Here is an 18953-nt window from a genome sequence, read left to right as displayed (position 1 = left end):
GGAGAGGAAGGCCCTCTATGAGGTGGACTGATTCAGTGACTGGGATAATTGGGATGGGAGTGTCGGAGACAGTGTGATTGGCACAGGACAGAGCGAAGTTTAGGGCTGCTGTACATAGGGTCGCTATGAGTCGCAAGCGACTCGACAACACATAACAACAACAAGGTGAGATAGAGTCTGGTCACCCTGACTTTTGAGGAATACTCTCTGGCTGTTCTTGCTCTGGGACAGATTTGGCTGTTTCTCTGGCAGTTCACGGTGTATTTAACATTCATCACCAATACCGTAACTCAAAGGCACAAATTCTTCGGTCTTCCTTATTAATTCACTGTCCAGCTTTCCCAGGCATACGAGTCAATGGAAAATGTCAAGGGGCACCTTAGCCCTCAAAGTGACACTTCTGATCTTTAGCACTGGAAAGAGGCCATTTGCAGCTGACTTGCCCCATGTAAAATGTTCTTGGACGTCTCGACTGCTAATTCCATGGAGACTGACTATGAACCCAAGTAAAACAAAACCACTGACAATGTCAACCTTTTCTCCATTTATTATAATGCTGTTTCTTGGCCCACCTGTGAGGACTGTAAAAATTTTTATGTTGAGACACTGTACTGAAGGCTCAATGGGGTCTTTGAGCTTTATAAGTAAGTGCTTCAGGTAACTAGTAAAGCTGTCTCATCTACACATTGCAAGTTACTGGGGAACCTTCCTCCAACCCTGATGCCACCTTCTTCTTCATACAGTGCAACGTCTTAGATTATGAGCTTGACAAATAACTGAACAGGTATGAACAGGTATGGTGAAATGACACAACCACAAAGTACACTTTTGGCTGATACAACCAGGCAGAATCTCCCTGTTGTGTTTAAACAACTGCTTCTAGGCATATGTACAGGTTCCCTGTGAGCATAATTACGCTTTCTGAAACTTCTATTCTCTGTAGCGTGATAGAGAAGTTGAAATGACCTACATTTCTGTATTACCTTTGACTTTGCATAAAGGAGCTCTGGTGGCCTACCAGTAAGAAGCTGTGCTGCAATTCCAAAAGCAAGTGGTTCAACTCCACCAGCTTCTCTGCAGGAGCGTGATTTACTGCCTTTAAAAACATGCTGGAGGGTCAGCAATGGGTCAGTTCCAACTCAACAGTACACACAAACTACATTTACATAGGTTATACAAAAGACCTCACTGCTGAGTCGGAACCGACCCATACCTGATGCTCCAGCAGGTTTTCAGAGGCTGTAAATCACACAGGAGGAGACTGCCTGTCTGTCTCCTGCGGAGCAGCTGGTGGATTCGAACCACCTGCTTTTGGGGTTGACAATGTAAAAGCCCGTAGGCTACTTGAATTCCCTATAAAGTTAATGCAGGGAAACATTTGTTGTTGGTTTTGTTTGTTTTTCTGGTATTATCTGCTTTCAGTCAATATCCATCTGACAGAAAACATTCCGAAATTAAAGCTACATTCGAAAGAGGACATGGACCAAATGTTGTCATTACTGTTTTCTGTCAATGACCTGCTTTTGAATCAGCATTATTTTACTGGAGGGTGATGATGATGATGATAATAATAATAATTTCTACAGCTTTTCAGATCATTTTTCTTTGGAATGGTCATAAAGGTTCATCTCTTCCGGTCAGGTAGCCGTCTCCCACATTTCTTGCACAGACGAATAAGCACGCCCATCACTGGATCTACTCTCTTGATATTCCAACTGGTCGAGCCCTGTTTTTCACCAATGCCTTCAGTGGAGCTTGGACTTCTTCCTTCAATGCCATTAACTCTCAGTCACAGGCTACCTCCTGAGACGTATGAACATCGACCAACTCTTTTTATACAGTGACCCTGATTATTCCTTCCATCATCCCTTAATACTTATTTCATTATTATTCACTATCTTGCTTATAAGATTGTCACCATTATTTGAGGTTACAAATTGAGGCTTGATTTCCTCCCCTTCAGTTCTTCATGCTTGAGAAATATAGAGCATTCTTACTCCCTTTTTGTTTTCTATCTCCAAATCTTTGCACGTTTCATGATAATACCTTTATGTTCGTGAGCTGCCGTTTGAAATCTATTCAGCTCTTTTACTTTATGATTGTCTCCATTGGTTTTAGCTTCTCTTCATTCTAACTCTCAGAGTATCTTCTGACATCCATTTTAACAGTTTCTGTCTTTTAAATGATATTTTGTTCTTGGGAAAGCACATGATAAATAAAGATCAATGAACATTACCGCCTAGAAAGCCCTATGGGGTGGTCTTCCCCTGTCATACAGGGTCCCTATGATTTGGAACTGACTAGATGGCACCTAACAACAAAAATGAAATTAAAGCCTGGCAGATGGAAGCAATAGATCCATCAGTTCTTTGCACTGTGGTGCTGGGAGAAGATGCAGACAGACTGCTCCTCAGAGGCAAAGATGATAAAACTCCATCTCACGTACTTTGGACACGTTGCTGGGAGAGGTTCTTCCTTGGAGAAGGACCTCATGCTTGGAAAGGTGGAGGGTCAGTGAAGGAGAGGACGGCCCTCGACCAGACAGACTGACACAGTGGACTGCAGTAGTGGGTTTACGTCTCAGAGATGATGAGGAAGGCACAGAACAGGACAGGGTTCAGATCTGTTGTTCACAGCGTTGCCCTGAGTCATGCTTAACTCAGTAACACCTAACAACAACATAAGTGCCAAGGGAGAAAGGCCTGGCAACTTTACGTTCTGTAAAGATTATCGTCATGAAAACCCGATGGGGCAAGTCTACTCTCTAACATCCTGTACCGGAGGAGACTCAAAAGCAATGGGTTCTGTGAGACGCATCTAAGACGCTGGCAGCTGAGAGGCGGGAGTGGGAGCCCCTGGAGTGGGAGGGGGAGCCCTGGGCTGAGCGAGTGGGGAGCCGAGAGTCTGGCATTCGGGGACACAGGCAGGCTGACTTCAGTCCTGAAGAGGATCATTTTGTCTCTGTCTCGTGACTCACCCACATAATTATGCCCTCGGGGAAAAAAAACAATAAAGACACGAATAGCAAGTCTGAGAGAGATGCCAAGAATTAGATAAGAAAAATGTGATTATTGCCCCGCTGACTGACAGACGCAAAAAGGATTCCCGCTGTTTGCTCTTTTCATCTCAGGAGGGGGAGGTCACTGAGAAGAACCAAGGTCTATTTTTTTACACACACACACACACACACACACACACACACACACACACAACACACACACCCCTCTCTCTCTCTCTCTGCCCCCCAAAACAAACCAAAACCCAAAACCCCACAACCAGAAAATCATAATCAGTTGGGGATAAATTAGATGTGTGGAACCTTCTAAAAATTAAATCCTATGTGATTAACTGCCTCTGAAAACCCACTGAACAGTCAGCTATGGGTCGGTTCAAACTTAATGGTACACAACAAAAACAACAACAACATGTGCTACAAAAGAGTTTTCCAAAAGGGTAAATAGAGCACCTACAGAATGAGGGGGGAGGGAATTGGCCATGGCATAACTGACAACTGGCTTCTTTCTAAAACATATTTAAGGGGGAGCTCTGGTGGCCTAGTGGCAAAAAGCTGAGCTGCAACCCTGAAGGCATGTGGTTCAGATCCAGGCCCAGACGCTCCGCTGGAGAAGGAGGGGAACTCTCCTCCTGTGCCAGTCGGATCTGATTCGACAGTACACAACAAGGAAAAAAAATAAAATGTATTTAAAAAGTCCAGTATTTCAACAAGAAAAAGACAAGCAACCCAATTATAAAATGGGAAGAATTGAAAGCAGGCCTTCCGACTAATTGAGGAATTGTGTTGGCTGCTGACCTGGCTCGGGACTACTGGACTAAACCTGGACTGGTATCGAGAGACGTTCTCTGCCTCTCCCACTCCCCAGCCTATTTCCCCTGATAAATCTCACTCTTCGTACCACAAGTGTGAATAAAGTCTGTGAATCAACAATGAAGAAACAAACCTCTTGCTGCTGGTGAGAGGGAGGAAGGAAGGAAGGAAGGAAGGAAGGAAGGAAGGAAGGAAGGAAGGAAGGAAGGAAGGAAGGAAGGAAGGAAGGAAGGAAGGAAGGAAGGAAGAGAAGAGAAGAACAGAACCGAGGTGACGGCCTTCTGTCCTGGGTGTAAGATATTCACTATCATGGTGCTATGGGTGGGTTTGTCCCCCTTTCCCTGCTGCATATGCATTCAAGTTGCAATTCAAATGCAAACAGCTCGTATCAAGAAATACTGAGACAATCACCATGAAGATGAACTGACTGCCTGCCAAAAGGGTCCCTCCAAACCGGGAAAGCCCTCCCGCGTACCTTAATGCCTTTCGTGTCCTCTTCATCGAACGAGCCAATATCGAAGGCATCGGCGGCGTTGACTTCTCCTCGTGGGGGGATCAGGGGTGGCGGGTACTGGAAGACCCAGAAAGTACGGGACAGTTACCCCAGCTGTCCCTTAGAGCCCCGTCCCAAGCTAACGTGCTATAAAAGAACACAGAGCACGTATCAACACACCCCGTTCTGCACAGCGCCTCCTCCACGCTCCCCACACCTCACATCACCCACCTCCAGGAGTAGCGTCTGTGCCCAACGGGCCTCAAAGGAAGACCCCACATTTCAGGAAAATGTGAGGGGAAAACAGAGTCTAATATCCAAACATCTTTTTCTTTTTTTTTAAATTTTATACTGATTTACTTACAAGCATCCAAATATCTTAAATAACTTTCATATGAAGGAGGCCCCACGATTGTACATGCTTGTGGCTCAACCTTTGAGAGGCAGGCCAAATTCCTTTTTCAATTTCCTGATTTTTCTGTGTGTTTGTACAATAGTGAGTCCTTTAGACACTTATTCACAACAAATTGTGTTCTAACTTCTGCGCCGGGTCACCACCACATTTTGAAAGCACGTATTTTGTCAGTTTATGAAAATTAAATTCTTTTTGCCACAATCAGGACAATATGAGTTAACATGTAAAATTTAGAAATATAATGGATTTTTTTTCTTATACATATTATCCTCTGGTGTTAAAAAATAAAAAAGAAGCTGGTTATTCAGATGATTCTAGAACCACAGGCTCAAAATGGGCTGAGTGGAGTACCCCTCAGCCCAGCAGACACCCCAAAGCTGAAGCTACTGAGGCAAAGTTGCAGATGGGAGGCAGGCCTAACAGGCAGGCTTTCTCTTTCCTACCAAAACATCCTCATTCCTTAACAGCTTGGGTTGAGGCAAAAATGATTCCAAAGCTGATAGACCCATATTTCAATCAAATTGACCTGTGGTCTTCTCCTCTCTCAACCAGAATATGGAAAAAAAAAATCATCAAACAAAGAAAGGGAATCATGCAAATGGAAAAATCATGCAAATGATCACATTCAATGTGGTCTGGGCTAGAAAATATCAGTGGATGACAAAGGGCTATTAACCTTTTCAGTTAGATCTACCGCAAACACAGCCACAGAGAACAGAATTTAAGAGAATTAGTTAAACATGGAAAGAGGTTCTACTGCACAGATATTTTAATTAGCTGCATAGCAGCTCCGTGTCCCCATGCACTGATTTATAGAGGAGATATTATCCAAAATATCTCTTATCAGGGAAAGAAAGGGGCCTCCTGGAAGACGCACGCACACGGGGGCTCCCGGGCAGCGGGGGCTCTTGGGGACAGAGCACCAAGAAGTGGGCAGCGCAGACTCCAGGTGGAGGGGACACGGCGGCCGAGGGCGCCCCGGATGAGTACCTTTTGTAAGTAGACATGCTGCCAGTCAACGCCTTGGAAAAAGCAGTGCTCTTTTACTTCCTGTGCTCTGTAGACAGAGAGAAACAGGCCTGCCAGTGGCGGGAATGCGTTTGAAAACAGAAGAAATACTTTGCAAAGGCTGCCTCCATTACGGTGCTGTTGTTCGGCACCATCACCTCAGAACTGACCCGTAGCTGACCCTCCAGCAAGCTTTCAGAGGGAGGAGACAGCCCATCTTTCTCCCGTGGAGAAGCTGCTGGATTCGAACTGAGTGCCTTCAGGTTGGCCGTGCAGCTCCTTACCACTTGGCCACCAGAGCTCCCGCCTGCATCAAGGACACTGGAGAACTGCATCCCATCCCATTAGGAAGTCAGTCCTGACCTGTAACAATCTTACAGGACCGAGTGGGGCTGCCCCAGGGGGTTCTGGGGCTGTGCATTTGTAATGCAAGCGCTCTGCCCAGGGACCAGCTGGTGGATTCGAACAATGGATCTTTTAGTGAGCAGCTGAGCACCAGGACCACTACACCAGCAGATCTTTTTTGAGATGTAGGAACCCAGAGAGTTTACCTACCACATCCTCTCTCTAAGGGAGTTGCATGAGAACATTTTCCAGCAAAAAAGAGAAGACTAAGAGAGTCGAACGTCTGGGAGAGAGGAAAAGGCTGACTGGATTTTATTGTAAGAACCATCTTCCCTCTGTAACGTGATTTGTGCAACTATTAGAGCCTCTACTTGGAATATTATTGCTTTTTAATTTTTGACTCATGTACTTTTAACTTGTTAAATTTGTGTCTTCTAGGCTGCAACACTTCCATGATACATCTTCAAGGATATAAACATGTACGGCTAAGCACAATTGATAACAGTGCATCTAAATTCCAAAATCAATCTCCATAATAGTCTATGTGCTTCCTACTGTCAAAGGGGCCCTTTAGAGTAGTGAGAGAAGATCTTCACCCTGAAACCCACAGTGTCCCTTTTCAGCAGGAAGTAGCTAAGAGAATACGCCATCCCCTTTTCCTTATGAATCAGGGTGAAGTCTCTCTCAGGGAGGAGTGATAGGGAATGGCAAAGGACACACTGACAAAGGAGATTAATCAGAACTGGCTTTGACAAGCACTGTGGCAATTGGACAATTAAAACAGACATTCGGGGTGGGGGGGGAAAGAAGAACGAACTGGAGAGGAGGGTAGAGAAAACAGTGCAACAATGAATGAATGAGAACCCAAAATCTCTGTAAATGTTCATTAAATCGAATAAAATTTAATAATAATTAAAAAAGAAGAAGAAGAAGAAGAAAGGCTGACTGGAGCCAGGAGAGGAGAAAGGGAGAGTAGCGGATGGTATGATGCTGATTTTCAGGAAAAGACAGCTAAATTCTCATGGGAGCAGGGTAGAGCCAGTCCCGATGACAGCTCAGGGCAAAAGAATCCCCAAAGCTCAAGGTTGTGACAGATTCTCTGAAGGTGTGTATAGAATGATACAACAAACAAAAGGGTCTTCTATGCAGAGTGTCTGACGAACGTGAGCATTCCAGGTGCCACACACATACACACGCGTCCCCACTGGCGACTTCTGAAAGCAGCATTTGCATAAAGCACAGAGAATGACGGGGGGATGCTGAGCGGAGAGCACAAGCTGTCCCAGGACAACGTGCAAGACTGCAGACTCGGCTGGGGAGAAGGAAAAGCTGAAAGCACAGTCGAGGCTACACAACGCCTCCGTTTATAAAGGGGAAGGCAGGGAGAGGTGGTGCTGGTGGGACAAGGCCCAACGGGGAAGTCTAAGAAGAAGGCAGAAGAGGAGAGGAGCTGGGGTTCTTATTCTTTTGAGAAGAGTAGTGAACCCTGGTGATACAATGCTCAAACACTCAGCTGTAAACCAGAAGGTTAGTGGTTCGAACCGACCAGAGGCTTCAGTGAAGAAATATGAGCCTGATTCTGTACACATTCTAGGCTTGAAAACCCTCTGGGGCCACTCTGCTCTGTCCTATGGGGTAACCATACATCGTAATGAGCTCAACAGCAACGCACTTGGTGCTTCTTTGTTTTTTTATAGAATTACACAGGGTGCGCCTGATTCAGGGAATGGTCTTTTCAGTCCCTTGCTGTGGACAATGACTACGGATGAGAGAAGAAGAGCTGATGCCTTTGAACCGTGATGCTGGCGGAGGACGGATGTGTTTTGGAGAAGGTGCAGCCCGAGTGCTCTTTGGACGCAAAGATGATGAATACATCTCAGATACCCTGGGCATGTTGCTGGGAGAAGCTATTCCTTGGAGAGAGACCTCCTGCTCAGGAAGGTGGACGGGTGGCAGGAGAGAGGAAGACTCTCAACCAGGTGCGTTAACACTGTGACTGCGGCTTGAGTGTGTCAGAGATTGAGAGGATGGCATGGGGCAGGACAGGATTCTGTCGTTCATAGGCTCGCTATAAGTCATACTCGACGGCACCTAACAAGATTTCCACTTATTATCATGCTTGGGAGGGTGGAGGGACAGCGCAGGAGGGGAAGGCCCTCTATGAGGTGGATTGATTCAGTGACTGGGATAATCAGAATGGGTGTGTCAGAGACAGTGCGACTGGCACAGGATAGGCAGAGTTTAGGGCTGTTGTACATAGGGTCGCTATGAGTCACAAGCGACTCGACGGCACATAACAACAACAACAACATATCAGAAACTGTTTATTTCTCAAATTGATAAAGAAATGTCCATAAAAGCAAATCATTTAGGTGTCTATACACAGGGGCCCTGGCGATGTAATAGGTTAAGTTTGGGGCTGCTGATAAAAAAAATGGGCCGTGTGGGCTTGATGATAAGGAGTCACAATCCTAACCTGAAGGAACGTGGTTCGAATCCACCAGCTGCTCTGAAAGAGTAAGACGGTCAGTCTCCAGTGGGGTGGGCTCCACGGGAGAAGGACGAGGTAGCCTGTTCTCGGAGCCTCTGAGTCCTGACGGAGGGCGGCCAGGAGGCAGAACTGACTGACGGCAGTGAGTTCAGATTTCTACAGTTTATGATAAACACGTAACTTAGTAGCTAATAAACACAGGGAGTCGTCGGTGGCCTTGTGATAAGGAGGTGAAAGAGGTGAAAGCCTTTATCAAAGGCATGTGGTTCAAATCCACCAGCTGCCCTGTGGGAGAAAGATGGGCAGTCTCCTCCCATTTTGCTACGTCTGGAGAACCTGCTGGAGGGGGAGCCAGGAATCAGTTCCATCTCTGTGGCACACAACAACAACAACATCAATAGCAATAATAAATATGTAACGGTGTGAATCCACATGTAATCGTGTGAATCCACCACTGGCCACGATGGAGAGAGAGCCGGCCAGGCGGTCTCCCCACCGTGATTCACGGCCTCAGAAAACCCGTCGGAGGGTCACTGTGAGTCGCCACTGACGCGTCAGCAGTGAGTCTGCTGTATCACACTCACGATTACACCCGGCTCTGAAAGACGCACGTAAGTGCACACACACCTGTGCCCATCTGCGCACACAGGTACCTCCCTCACCTTCACACACATGAACGGTCACACCGTCTGCCATTAGGCCAATGTGGACACATGGCAACCTCGTGTGGGTCAGCGCAGAACTGGGTGCCAGCGAGTTTTCAGTGGCTGCCCTTTCAGAAGTGACTGCCGGGCTTTTCTTCAGAAGTGCCTATGTGTGAACTTGACCTGTCAACCTTTGGGTCAGCATCGCAGGACTTAGCCATCTGCAGCACCCAGGGTCTCCACGTCTCTATAATGGAGCGTGAAAAGCACTTTCTAATAAGAAGTAAGCCTGGGGCAGGAAGAAGAGGAAGCCTGGGGTAGGAGGAAGGAGGGGGAAGCCTGTTACAAGCCCGCCTAAGTTTTCTGAGCTGTTACTGGGGCTTGGCCTTTGTTGTTGTTGTGGGGGACCGTTGACTTGACTGAGACTCAACTCAGCCCTGCGTGACAGAGCAGAATCACCCCACAGGGCTCCCCAGAGTGCAGACCACCAGGTCTTCTCTCCAGCGGCTCTCTGGATGGGTCGGAAAGCAAGACCTTCCAGTAAGTGGTGAGCGCTTAACCACTGTGCCACCAGGGATTCTCAACCAGGACATTTAGTTGTCAAGAATATCACAGATGTAATCGTGTCTAAAATGTAACCGAAGGGACTAGGAAATACTAGAATTCAGCTCCTTCATTTGCAATGCAGATTTTGAAAAGCTAGGAACTTTTCAAACTTTTTCAACTTGTTAACGACTAGGGAGGATAGAAGGAGCACTGATGCCTTTGAGCTGTGGTGCTGGAGAAGAATACTGAATATACTATGGATGGCTAGGAGAACAAACAGGTTCATCTTTGAGAGGGTGAAACCAGGCTGCTCCTTGGAGGCAAGGATTCTGAAGGCTTCGTCTGACATACTTTGGACATGTTGCAAGGAGAGACAGGTCCTTGGAGAGGGACATCATGCTTGGGAGGGTGGAGGGACAGTGCAGGAGAGGAAGGCCCTCTATGAGATGGACTGATTCAGTGACTGGGATAATTGGGATGGGAGTGTCGGAGACAGTGCGATTGGCACAGCACAGAGCAGGGCACATAACAACAATTACAAAACGCAGAGTTGTTGTTATGCACCACTGAGATGGAAGACACTCACAGCTGGGTTTTCAGAGGCAGTAAAATCACATGGGAGGAGCTTGCCCATCTTTCCCTTTCAGAGCGGGTGGATTCGAACCATGTTCCTTTGGGTTAGGAAGGTGACTCCTTATCATCAGGCCCCCAGGTGTTGTGTACCGTTGAGTCGGAACTGACCCATAGCTGACCCTCTGGCGAGTTTTCAGAGGCCGTTAATCACACAGGTGGTCAGGGCAACGTAAATACATATTCCTATGTGATGTGGAGTGCTTTGTTTTCATTCAAATAAAAACTGTGATTCCTAAGAACTAAGCAAGAATTTGTGCTGTGTTCCTCCTGCGTGTCCTTACTGGCCCTCCGGCATGTTTTCAGAGATGGTAAATGGCAACAGGCAGTGTCAGGATGTATGGAGAGGAGACTGAAATTGTCAATAGCTTCATCTTACTTGGCTTCACAATTAGCCTTAGTACCAGCAGTCAGGAAACAAGGAGACACACTGCACTGGGAAAATCTGCAATGGGGACCTTTCCAAATTATTGAGTAGTGATGTCAGTTTGAAGACTAAGGTGCATCTGATTCAGGCCATAGTCCTTCCAATTACTAGCTATGCATTTGAGACCTGGACAAGGAATATGGATGACAGAAAAAGAATTGATGTCTTTGAGCTGTGATCTTGGACAAGAGCTCTGAACATCCATGGATGGTCAAGAGAATGAATATGTCTTGGAGAGGGTGTAACTGGAGTGCTCTTTGGAAGCAAGAATGATGAGGCTTCACCTCACACACTTTGCATATGTTACTAGGAGGTGCTATACCTTGGAGAGAGACACGATGGTTGGAAGGGCAGACGGTCAGAGGAGAGGAAGACCCTCAACCAGGTGGATTGACACGGTGACTGCTGCAATGGGCTCTTGAGTGTCAGGAAGTGTGAGGATGGCGCAGGCCAGGCCAGATCTTTTTGGTTCAAATCTTTTGTACATAGGGTTGCTATGAGTTGTACTTGACTACCAACAACAACAACAACAATAACAATAACAAATTGCATGGAAGGAAACTGCCCATCTTTCTCCCACAGAGTAGCTGGTAGATTCAAACCATGTGCCTCTGGGCTGGCAGTACAGCTTCCTACCCATTAGGCCACCCGAGGTATTGCGGTGGGAGGAAGGAACTGCTCCACTTTCAGGGTACAGGGGAGGCGAGAGGCAGAAGCAAGCACTTACCCGCCTCCGTGGCAGCCGAGTCTTCTGCTGACATCTCTCTGGAGCAAGCCTTCCAAAAGGGACGTTAATTCAGGGGAGAACGTATCCGGAAGTTCCACATTCTGGGGAAAGAGGAGAATCTCAACGACACACGCCTTCACACCCAAGCGCATTTAAGGGCCGCTCCTTAGGTAATTACAGTATTCAGGACTGAAGTAGTTAGGTGCCGTGGGGTCGACTACGACTCTTAGCGGACAATGAATCTTGCCCTTTCCCGTGCCGGCCTCACTGTCTCTGCCATGCCCTTGGCTGCATTCACTGTGTCAGTCCATCTCAGCGAGGCTCTTCCTCTCTTTCTCTGACCCTCCACTTTCCCCCGCCTGGTTTTGTGTTGGTTTTTTTTTTCTTCTTCTCCCAAGGACTGCCTGCACCTGACAGCATGCCCAAAGAACGGTGCATCAAAAATGAATGCTTAGTAAGAAGTTGCACTGTAATCCCAGAGGTATGCGGTTCGAATCCACCAGATGCTCTGCTGGAGAAGGAGGGACAATATCCTTCTGTGCCAGTCAGATCTGATTTGACAGTACATAAAAAAAAAAAAAGAATGCTTATTTTAAATAAAGGTAATCATGGCCCAAATCACTTTCTGAGTCAATCGGCAGGTGGAGGCTCGTATTCTAGTCTTCTAGATCTCTGAAATGTCTCCTTTTCTCTAATTTTCTTCACTTCCTTTTCTCCAGCTCTCTCACACTGTGTGGGAATGAGGCCTGGCTGTTCAAACCATTACCATTCATTTCCCTCCGAGGAATTCTTCTAAGGAGCCACGTCTCCATGTACTTATTTCAAAACGGTCATAACAAGATCAAACAAGGAAATGATTCGATCATTATAATAAGAATAGAATCTTAAATTCCCTTACCACGGTGAGGGTCATTCGGTCTATTTCATGTTTATCTTTGGTTTTATGCTGCCGGAAAGGGCTGTGGCTGTGGGGACAGAGCACATTAAAACATATCACTTAACACATGCTGATACGTGGGTAAGTTTCCACAAGCAAAACTCATGGCACCAGCAGTCAGAGACTCAAAAGGTGAACTGCATCAGAGAAGTCTGCTCTTAGAGATCTCGGCAATGACGTCAGTCTAGAGACTAAGGTGCACCTGATCCAGTCTATGGTCTTCACAATGACTCGCTTTGCATCAGAGAGCTGGGCAACTACTAAGGATGACAGAATTGATGCCTTTGAGCTGTGCTGCTGGAGAAGAGTCTTGAACATACCATGAACTGCCAAGAGAACAAACAGGTCTGTCCTGGAGAGAGTGAGACACGACTAGTATTTTGAAGCTCTGTCTCACACACTTTGGGCATGTGGCCAGGAGGGACCAGTTCTTGGAGGACAGACATCATGCTTGGAAGGGAGCAGAGTCAGCGCAGAAGAGGAAGACCCCGGATGAGATGGACTGACACAGTAACTGGGGTAACAGGGGTTAGTATGTCGGTGAGACAGGCTCAGGGCAGGGCAAGCTTCACAGCTGTTATAACAAGGTCACTATGAGTTGTGGATGACTTGACAGCACATAACAACACCACCATATGTTCTATCATTGTCTGTTTGAGACAACAGAATACAGAAGCCATAAACACTAATTGTGTCCAGAGAGCAGGTGGCGATCAAACATGACGGGTCCTGAAAGAGTCTGATATCTTAATTTGAACTGCCTGCCCCAGTACTAAAATGAAATTGTGGCCCTGAAATGAACTTTTCCAAATTAATTATCTCTAGGAAAAAAGATCTATTAGTTACCATAGATATGAAAATTAAAGTCATTTCCATAAAATGTTACATTCTACATAGAACATGATTCTTCTATATGATCCATGGCTCCATCTGCCTTGAGACCAGAAGCAATAGATGGTGCCCAGGCACCATTCGGATCAGGGCTACAATACTCTGTTAGAATGCGAGAAAAACACGGAACAGAGCTGCAAATTCCTACAAACAAAACAAACCCCCAAACAAGTACATTTACTGATCTGGTTGAAAACAGTTGTTGCTGTGTATGGTAGAGTTAGAATGAACCCTTAGCTGATTCTCCAAAATTACTGTCCTGAGACACCCTTCAAACTGTGAACACAAGTAAATCTCTGATGTTGGGTCACTTTGAAAGCAAGTTAAGAGATGGCTCACAAAGTAACAATTACCACTTGTAAGCCATCTGCACCTCTACGAAACCACCTCCACGAGACCAAACAGTCAACAGTGACTTTAAAAGATAGATGAGACTGTGAGGGGCCAGGGAAACTAGAGTAAGGAAAACAGAATAACCAGAACGGAAATAATGAGAGTGCTCAAACATGGTGAATAACGTTACAGAACAATCCGGGTAGAAATCATTGAATGGAAACCTAACTGGGAATTTGTGGCTTCACCAAGAACATAAGAGAAAAGACACTTTTTGTTCAAAAAGGATTATCTTCTTTTTAAATTTTTTAAAAATTATTTTGTTTGTGTGTGTACCGTCAAACGAGATCTGACTGGTACAGGAGGAGATTGCCCCTCCTTCTCCAGCAGAGTATCTGGTTGGATTCAAACTGCTCACCTCTGGGATTGCAGTGCAGCGTCTCGCAACCAGGACACCAGAGCACCCTAAGGATTGTCTTCTAAGTGTTTCACTAACAAGGACTTTCACATCATTTTGTCTGTTGCTGTTATGTATTGCTGAAGCCAGAACTGACTCCCTGCTGACCGTCCAGTGGGTTCTCAGAGGCAGTAAACTGCACAGGAGGAGACTGGCCATCTTTCTCCTCTGGAGAATCCAGCTGCTGGATTCACACCGCCCACTTCTGGACTGGCAGCACAACTCCTTACCCACTAAGCCACCAGAGATTCTTGAGGATTTTCTACCTTCAGGAAAAATACTTCTAAGTCCCTCAAACAAACCAAAGACTAAACCAAGACCTCCCCAAGCTCTCTCTTTAGCCTGATGGAAATCAGTGCTTCTAAAAACAGGAGTCACTTTTCTGAGAAAACACCAAATGGCGGATGATGCCGGTGCAGCGGGAGGGCCTGGAGGCCCTGGAGGCCCTGGGATGGGAGCCCGCGGCGGTTTCCATGGAGGCTTTGGTAGCGGTCTGCGGGGTCGGGGCCGTGGGAGGGGCCGCGGAGCTCGAGGAGGCAAAGCCGAGGACAAGGAGTGGCTCCCCATCACCCAACTGGGCCGCCTGGTGAAAGATATGAAGATCAAATCATTGGAGGAGATTTATCTCTTCTCCCTGCCCATCAAGGAGTCTGAGATCATCGACTTCTTCCTGGGCATGTCCCTCAAGGATGAAGTGTTGAAAATCATGCCAGTGCAGAAGCAGACACGTGCTGGCCAGCGGACCAGGTTCAAGGCCTTTGTTGCCATTGGAGACTATAACGGCCATGTTGGCTTGGGCGTCAAGTGCTCCAAAGAGGCGGCTACTGCTATCCGTGGGGCCATCATTCTAGCCAAGCTCTCCATTGTCCCTGTGCAGCGTGGCTACTGGGGGAACAAGATTGGCAAGCCTCACACCGTTCCCTACAAGGTGAGTGGGCGCTGTGGCTGTGTGTTGGTGCGTCTGATTCCTGCACCCCGAGGCACTGGAATTGTCTCGGCCCCTGTGCCTAAGAAGCTGTTGATGATGGCTGGAATTGATGACTGTTACACCTCAGCTGGGGGCTGCACAGCTACCCTGGGCAACTTTGCTTAAGGCCACCTTTGATGCCATCGCCATGACCTACAGCTATCTGACCCAGATCTCTGGAAAGAGACGGTGTTCACAAGTCTCCCTACCAGGAATTCACAGATCATCTTGTAAAGACTCACACCAGAGTCTCCGTGCAGAGGACTCAGGCTCCAGCTGTGGCCACCACATAGTGGATTTTCTATAACAAATAAAGTGAATTATGTTCTTAAAAAAAACAACAGGAGTCAAGCCTTTTCAATAACACGTTCCTTTGATGGTAAACAAAGGCAAAGGGTGCATAAGCCAGCAGCCCTCTCAAGAGCTCAGAACACTGTTGGCTCATGTTTACTTATGAAACATCCTCGTTTTAAAGCTTCCAGCTGCGACGTGGCTTCTTATTGGCTGTTTAACAGTCAGCCAGTCACGGAAACCTTCAGCACCACTTTCCTCAAAGTCCCTGGGCCATGCAGGCCATTAAGACTGCTAACCCAGGGGGTGGAGGTTCGAGTACACCCCGAGAGGCACCACGGAAGAAATGTCTGCTGGTCCCCCTCCAAGGACTCAGCACAGGAAGCTCTCTGGATGGACGGTTCTATTCCAACACACCGGGGAGACCATGAACGACCGCAGGCTGTGTGGCAACTGCTGGGCTCCAGTCTTCCAATTCATCAACTTTGCCATCTGTCAAATGGGACCATCTGCTTCACAGACAGGTAGACAGAACAATCAAAATAACTCAGACGTGAGTCAACGTCACTCACTGCCCGTGGGGTGGAACCAACTCAGAGCTGACTCTCCAGGGGGTTTTCTGAGCCTGTGAGTTGCACGGATGGACATGGTTCATCTTAGTCCCTGCAGTTGCAAGTAGACTCAAAGTTCTGGAGACGGGCCATGTTGGAGTGAGGAACACCACTCTCTATGGGTGAGACCACCAGAGTCCTTTGGACACGTGAGAAGCCAAGGCTTATACCAGCACACAGTACACAGTAATTACTTTTGAGATTTGTAAACATGTTGTTGTTGTTGTTGTTATGTGCCATCAAGTCACTTGCGACTCCTAGCGACCCTATGTACAAAGGGCCCTAAACACTGTTCTATCCTGTGCCAACCTCGCCGTCTCAAACACACTCACTGCCACCACTCCACTCACAGAATCGATCCATCCCATCGAGGGTCTTCCTCTCCTGTGCCATCCCTCTCCATGATGTCCCTCTCCAAGGACCAGTCCCTCCTTGCAACATGCCCAAAGTATGTCAGACGAAGCTTCATGTAATGCTGTTGTTTTTGTTATGTGCTGTCGAGTGACCCTACGAACAAGGACTCTGGACCTTGCTCTATCTCGAGCCAGCCCCACTGTCTCTGACATGCCTGTCGCTATTGGCATCATCACTGTGTCCATCCGTCTCATCCAGGGTCTTCCTCTCCTGAGCTGTCCCTCCACCCTTCTGAACATCATGCCCTTCTCCAAGGTCTAGTCCCTCCTGGCCACATGCCCCAAGTATGTGAGCTGTGACAAAACTACGCAAGAAGAATGAATCCTCTTTCCCAGGTGTTTAAAACATTTTGGGAGAGCTGGGTTTTAACGGAAACCTTCTTGAATGACACTATTAAACATGAAGGCAGCCCTAGTGTCTTCGTGGGTAAAGAGTTGTGCTGCCAACACAAAAGCAGGCAGTTCGAATCCACCAGCTGCTCTGAGGGAGAAAGATGGGCAGTCTCCTCCTGTGTGATTTACTGCTTCTGAAAACCCGCTGGCGGGTCAGCTATAGGTCGGTTCCAACTTGATGGTATTCAACAACAACAACATTAAACAAACAAATTAAAATGTCACGGCTCAAAAAACACACAAACAAAAACAACAAGAAAATGTCATGGCCTAATTGACTTGAAGTTAATGAAGAGACACTTATTATTAAATGTCCAACAGGGACGTTTGCCTAGAGAAGGACTAATGCTACATTTACAAAGCATCTAAGACAAAATCTGAGGTAAGATATTTTGTGAAACCTTTTCCTGTTAACTCCTTACAGAGGATTAGAAAGCTGAACATTTAAATTCATGAGGTTGAAAAAAAGAATTGGGGAGTTCTGGTGGCCTAGTGGCAAGGAGCTGCAACTACAATCCCAGAGGCACACGGTTCGAATCCACCAGATGCTCTGCCGGGAAAAGGAGGGACAATCTCCTCCTGTACCAGTCAGATCTGATTTGAAGGTACACTCACACAAAAATAAAAAAATTTTAAAAAAAAGAAAAAACGAATAAAAAAAAATGATGCTCTGCTGGAGAAGGAGGGACAATCTCCTCCTGTACCAGTCAGAACGGATTTGACGGTACATGCACAAAAAATAATAAAAAATAAAAAAGAATAAAAAGTCCACACTATTGCCAAAATGCTGCTAATTACTCCTGCTATTACGGTAATGCTAGGGCCCTGCATTAATGATGCAATGCCATCTCTTTTTTAAAAAAAAAAAACTGCATGCAAAATTTGCATATGCTGTGTTTCACTTTCCTTCATTCACACCGTGTCTCATACAATCATTCTCACACATTGTGTTTTGGACAACTGGTCACCATTGATCCACGCCCACCTTTCCCATTTCCTTCACTCTTTGCGGGGGGGGGGGAGTATCAATCACGGGATCACCTCCTGATTATTATGATTTCTTTATTTTGGGCCTAGCCAAGCAGCCAGATTGGTGTTGAGAGGAGGAGGAGGAGGAACGGGAGCGTGGGGGACCCGTCGGAGCTCACGGGAACGGATTTGTGTTACTGATGCCCTGGGCATCTCTTGAAGAGACAGTTCCGTGTCTGAGAGCGGGCTGAAATAGTTTCATTTTCCCACTGCCCAAGAGAGGGCACTCGAGTGCCTATTTGCCTTCCTCGTCGGCCAGTGAAGGACAGAAGAATGTCCGTCTCTTAGAAGCGTTCTTGTGGGGAGGGAAAAGGTGTAAACCAGGTGGATTTGGAAGGTGGAGGCAGACGGATGTGCTTACGGTGGATCATGTGGTTCTTGTTAAGTGTCACCCAGCTGGCTCGAACTCACAGTGACCTGTGTGGCAGGTGGAAAGCTTGCCTCGTCCTGAGCCGTCCTCACAACCTCTGCCAGGTTCAAGCTCCGTGTCCATCTCATTGAGGGTCTTCTTCTCTCTCACGGACCCGCTACTTTTCCAAGCAATCACGTGGTTAAGTGAAGCCTGACAGGGTGTGCTTTGGGGTGCTGGCTGTATTCAAACCCACAAAGCACATCTGTCACCGTCCGGTGAATTCTGACACGGAGTGACCCTCCAGGAGAGAACACAACTGCCCCTGGGGCTTCTGAAGGCTGTAATCTTTACGAGAGCTGACCGCCACTGTGTCTGGCCACAGAGCTACTGAGTAGCAGCCAAGCGCTCCACCACCAGGCCAGCAGGCCACTTATGAACCATTACATCCATCATGACATCATTAAATAGAAATAATAAATACTTAATGTAGGTGAGAGATTCATCAAGGTAAACTGGCACCAGGGGAGTAGATACTAATCTTTAAAATATATTTTGATTGGAAAGGACTCCTTCTACCTTATTTGGAAAGGGGAGGAAAAAAGCATAATCATGGCATTTAAAAAAAAAATAAACGGATACCTTTTATTCCCTTCTCTTGTCTTATTGCTATTGCTAAGACTTCCAAAACAATATTGAATAAAAGAGGTGATAGTGGGCATCCTTGCCT

At 46.8% G+C, this 18953-nt stretch overlaps 1 protein-coding gene across 1 annotated transcript in view; it reads right to left on the bottom strand.

The window, feature by feature from the left end:
* The window catches only part of ADRBK2 (adrenergic, beta, receptor kinase 2), a 185450-nt gene that overhangs the window by 13105 nt on the left and 153392 nt on the right, over positions 1-18953 (bottom strand). Inside the window, exons 14-17 of the mRNA XM_006890466.1 lie at positions 12451-12517; positions 11553-11653; positions 5725-5791; positions 4302-4397 (exon numbers count right to left, since the gene is read on the bottom strand). Of these exons, the coding sequence (XP_006890528.1) occupies positions 4302-4397; positions 5725-5791; positions 11553-11653; positions 12451-12517 (331 nt within the window). The remainder of the gene's footprint in view (positions 1-4301; positions 4398-5724; positions 5792-11552; positions 11654-12450; positions 12518-18953) is intronic.

The sequence above is a fragment of the Elephantulus edwardii genome, unplaced genomic scaffold (genome assembly GCF_000299155.1).
Source record: "Elephantulus edwardii isolate Elephantulus edwardi_28Jun2011 unplaced genomic scaffold, EleEdw1.0 scaffold00089, whole genome shotgun sequence".
Lineage (NCBI taxonomy): Eukaryota > Metazoa > Chordata > Mammalia > Macroscelidea > Macroscelididae > Elephantulus > Elephantulus edwardii.
The sequence above is the reverse complement of the archived record's forward strand: the minus strand, read 5'-3'. Positions and strand labels throughout refer to the sequence as shown.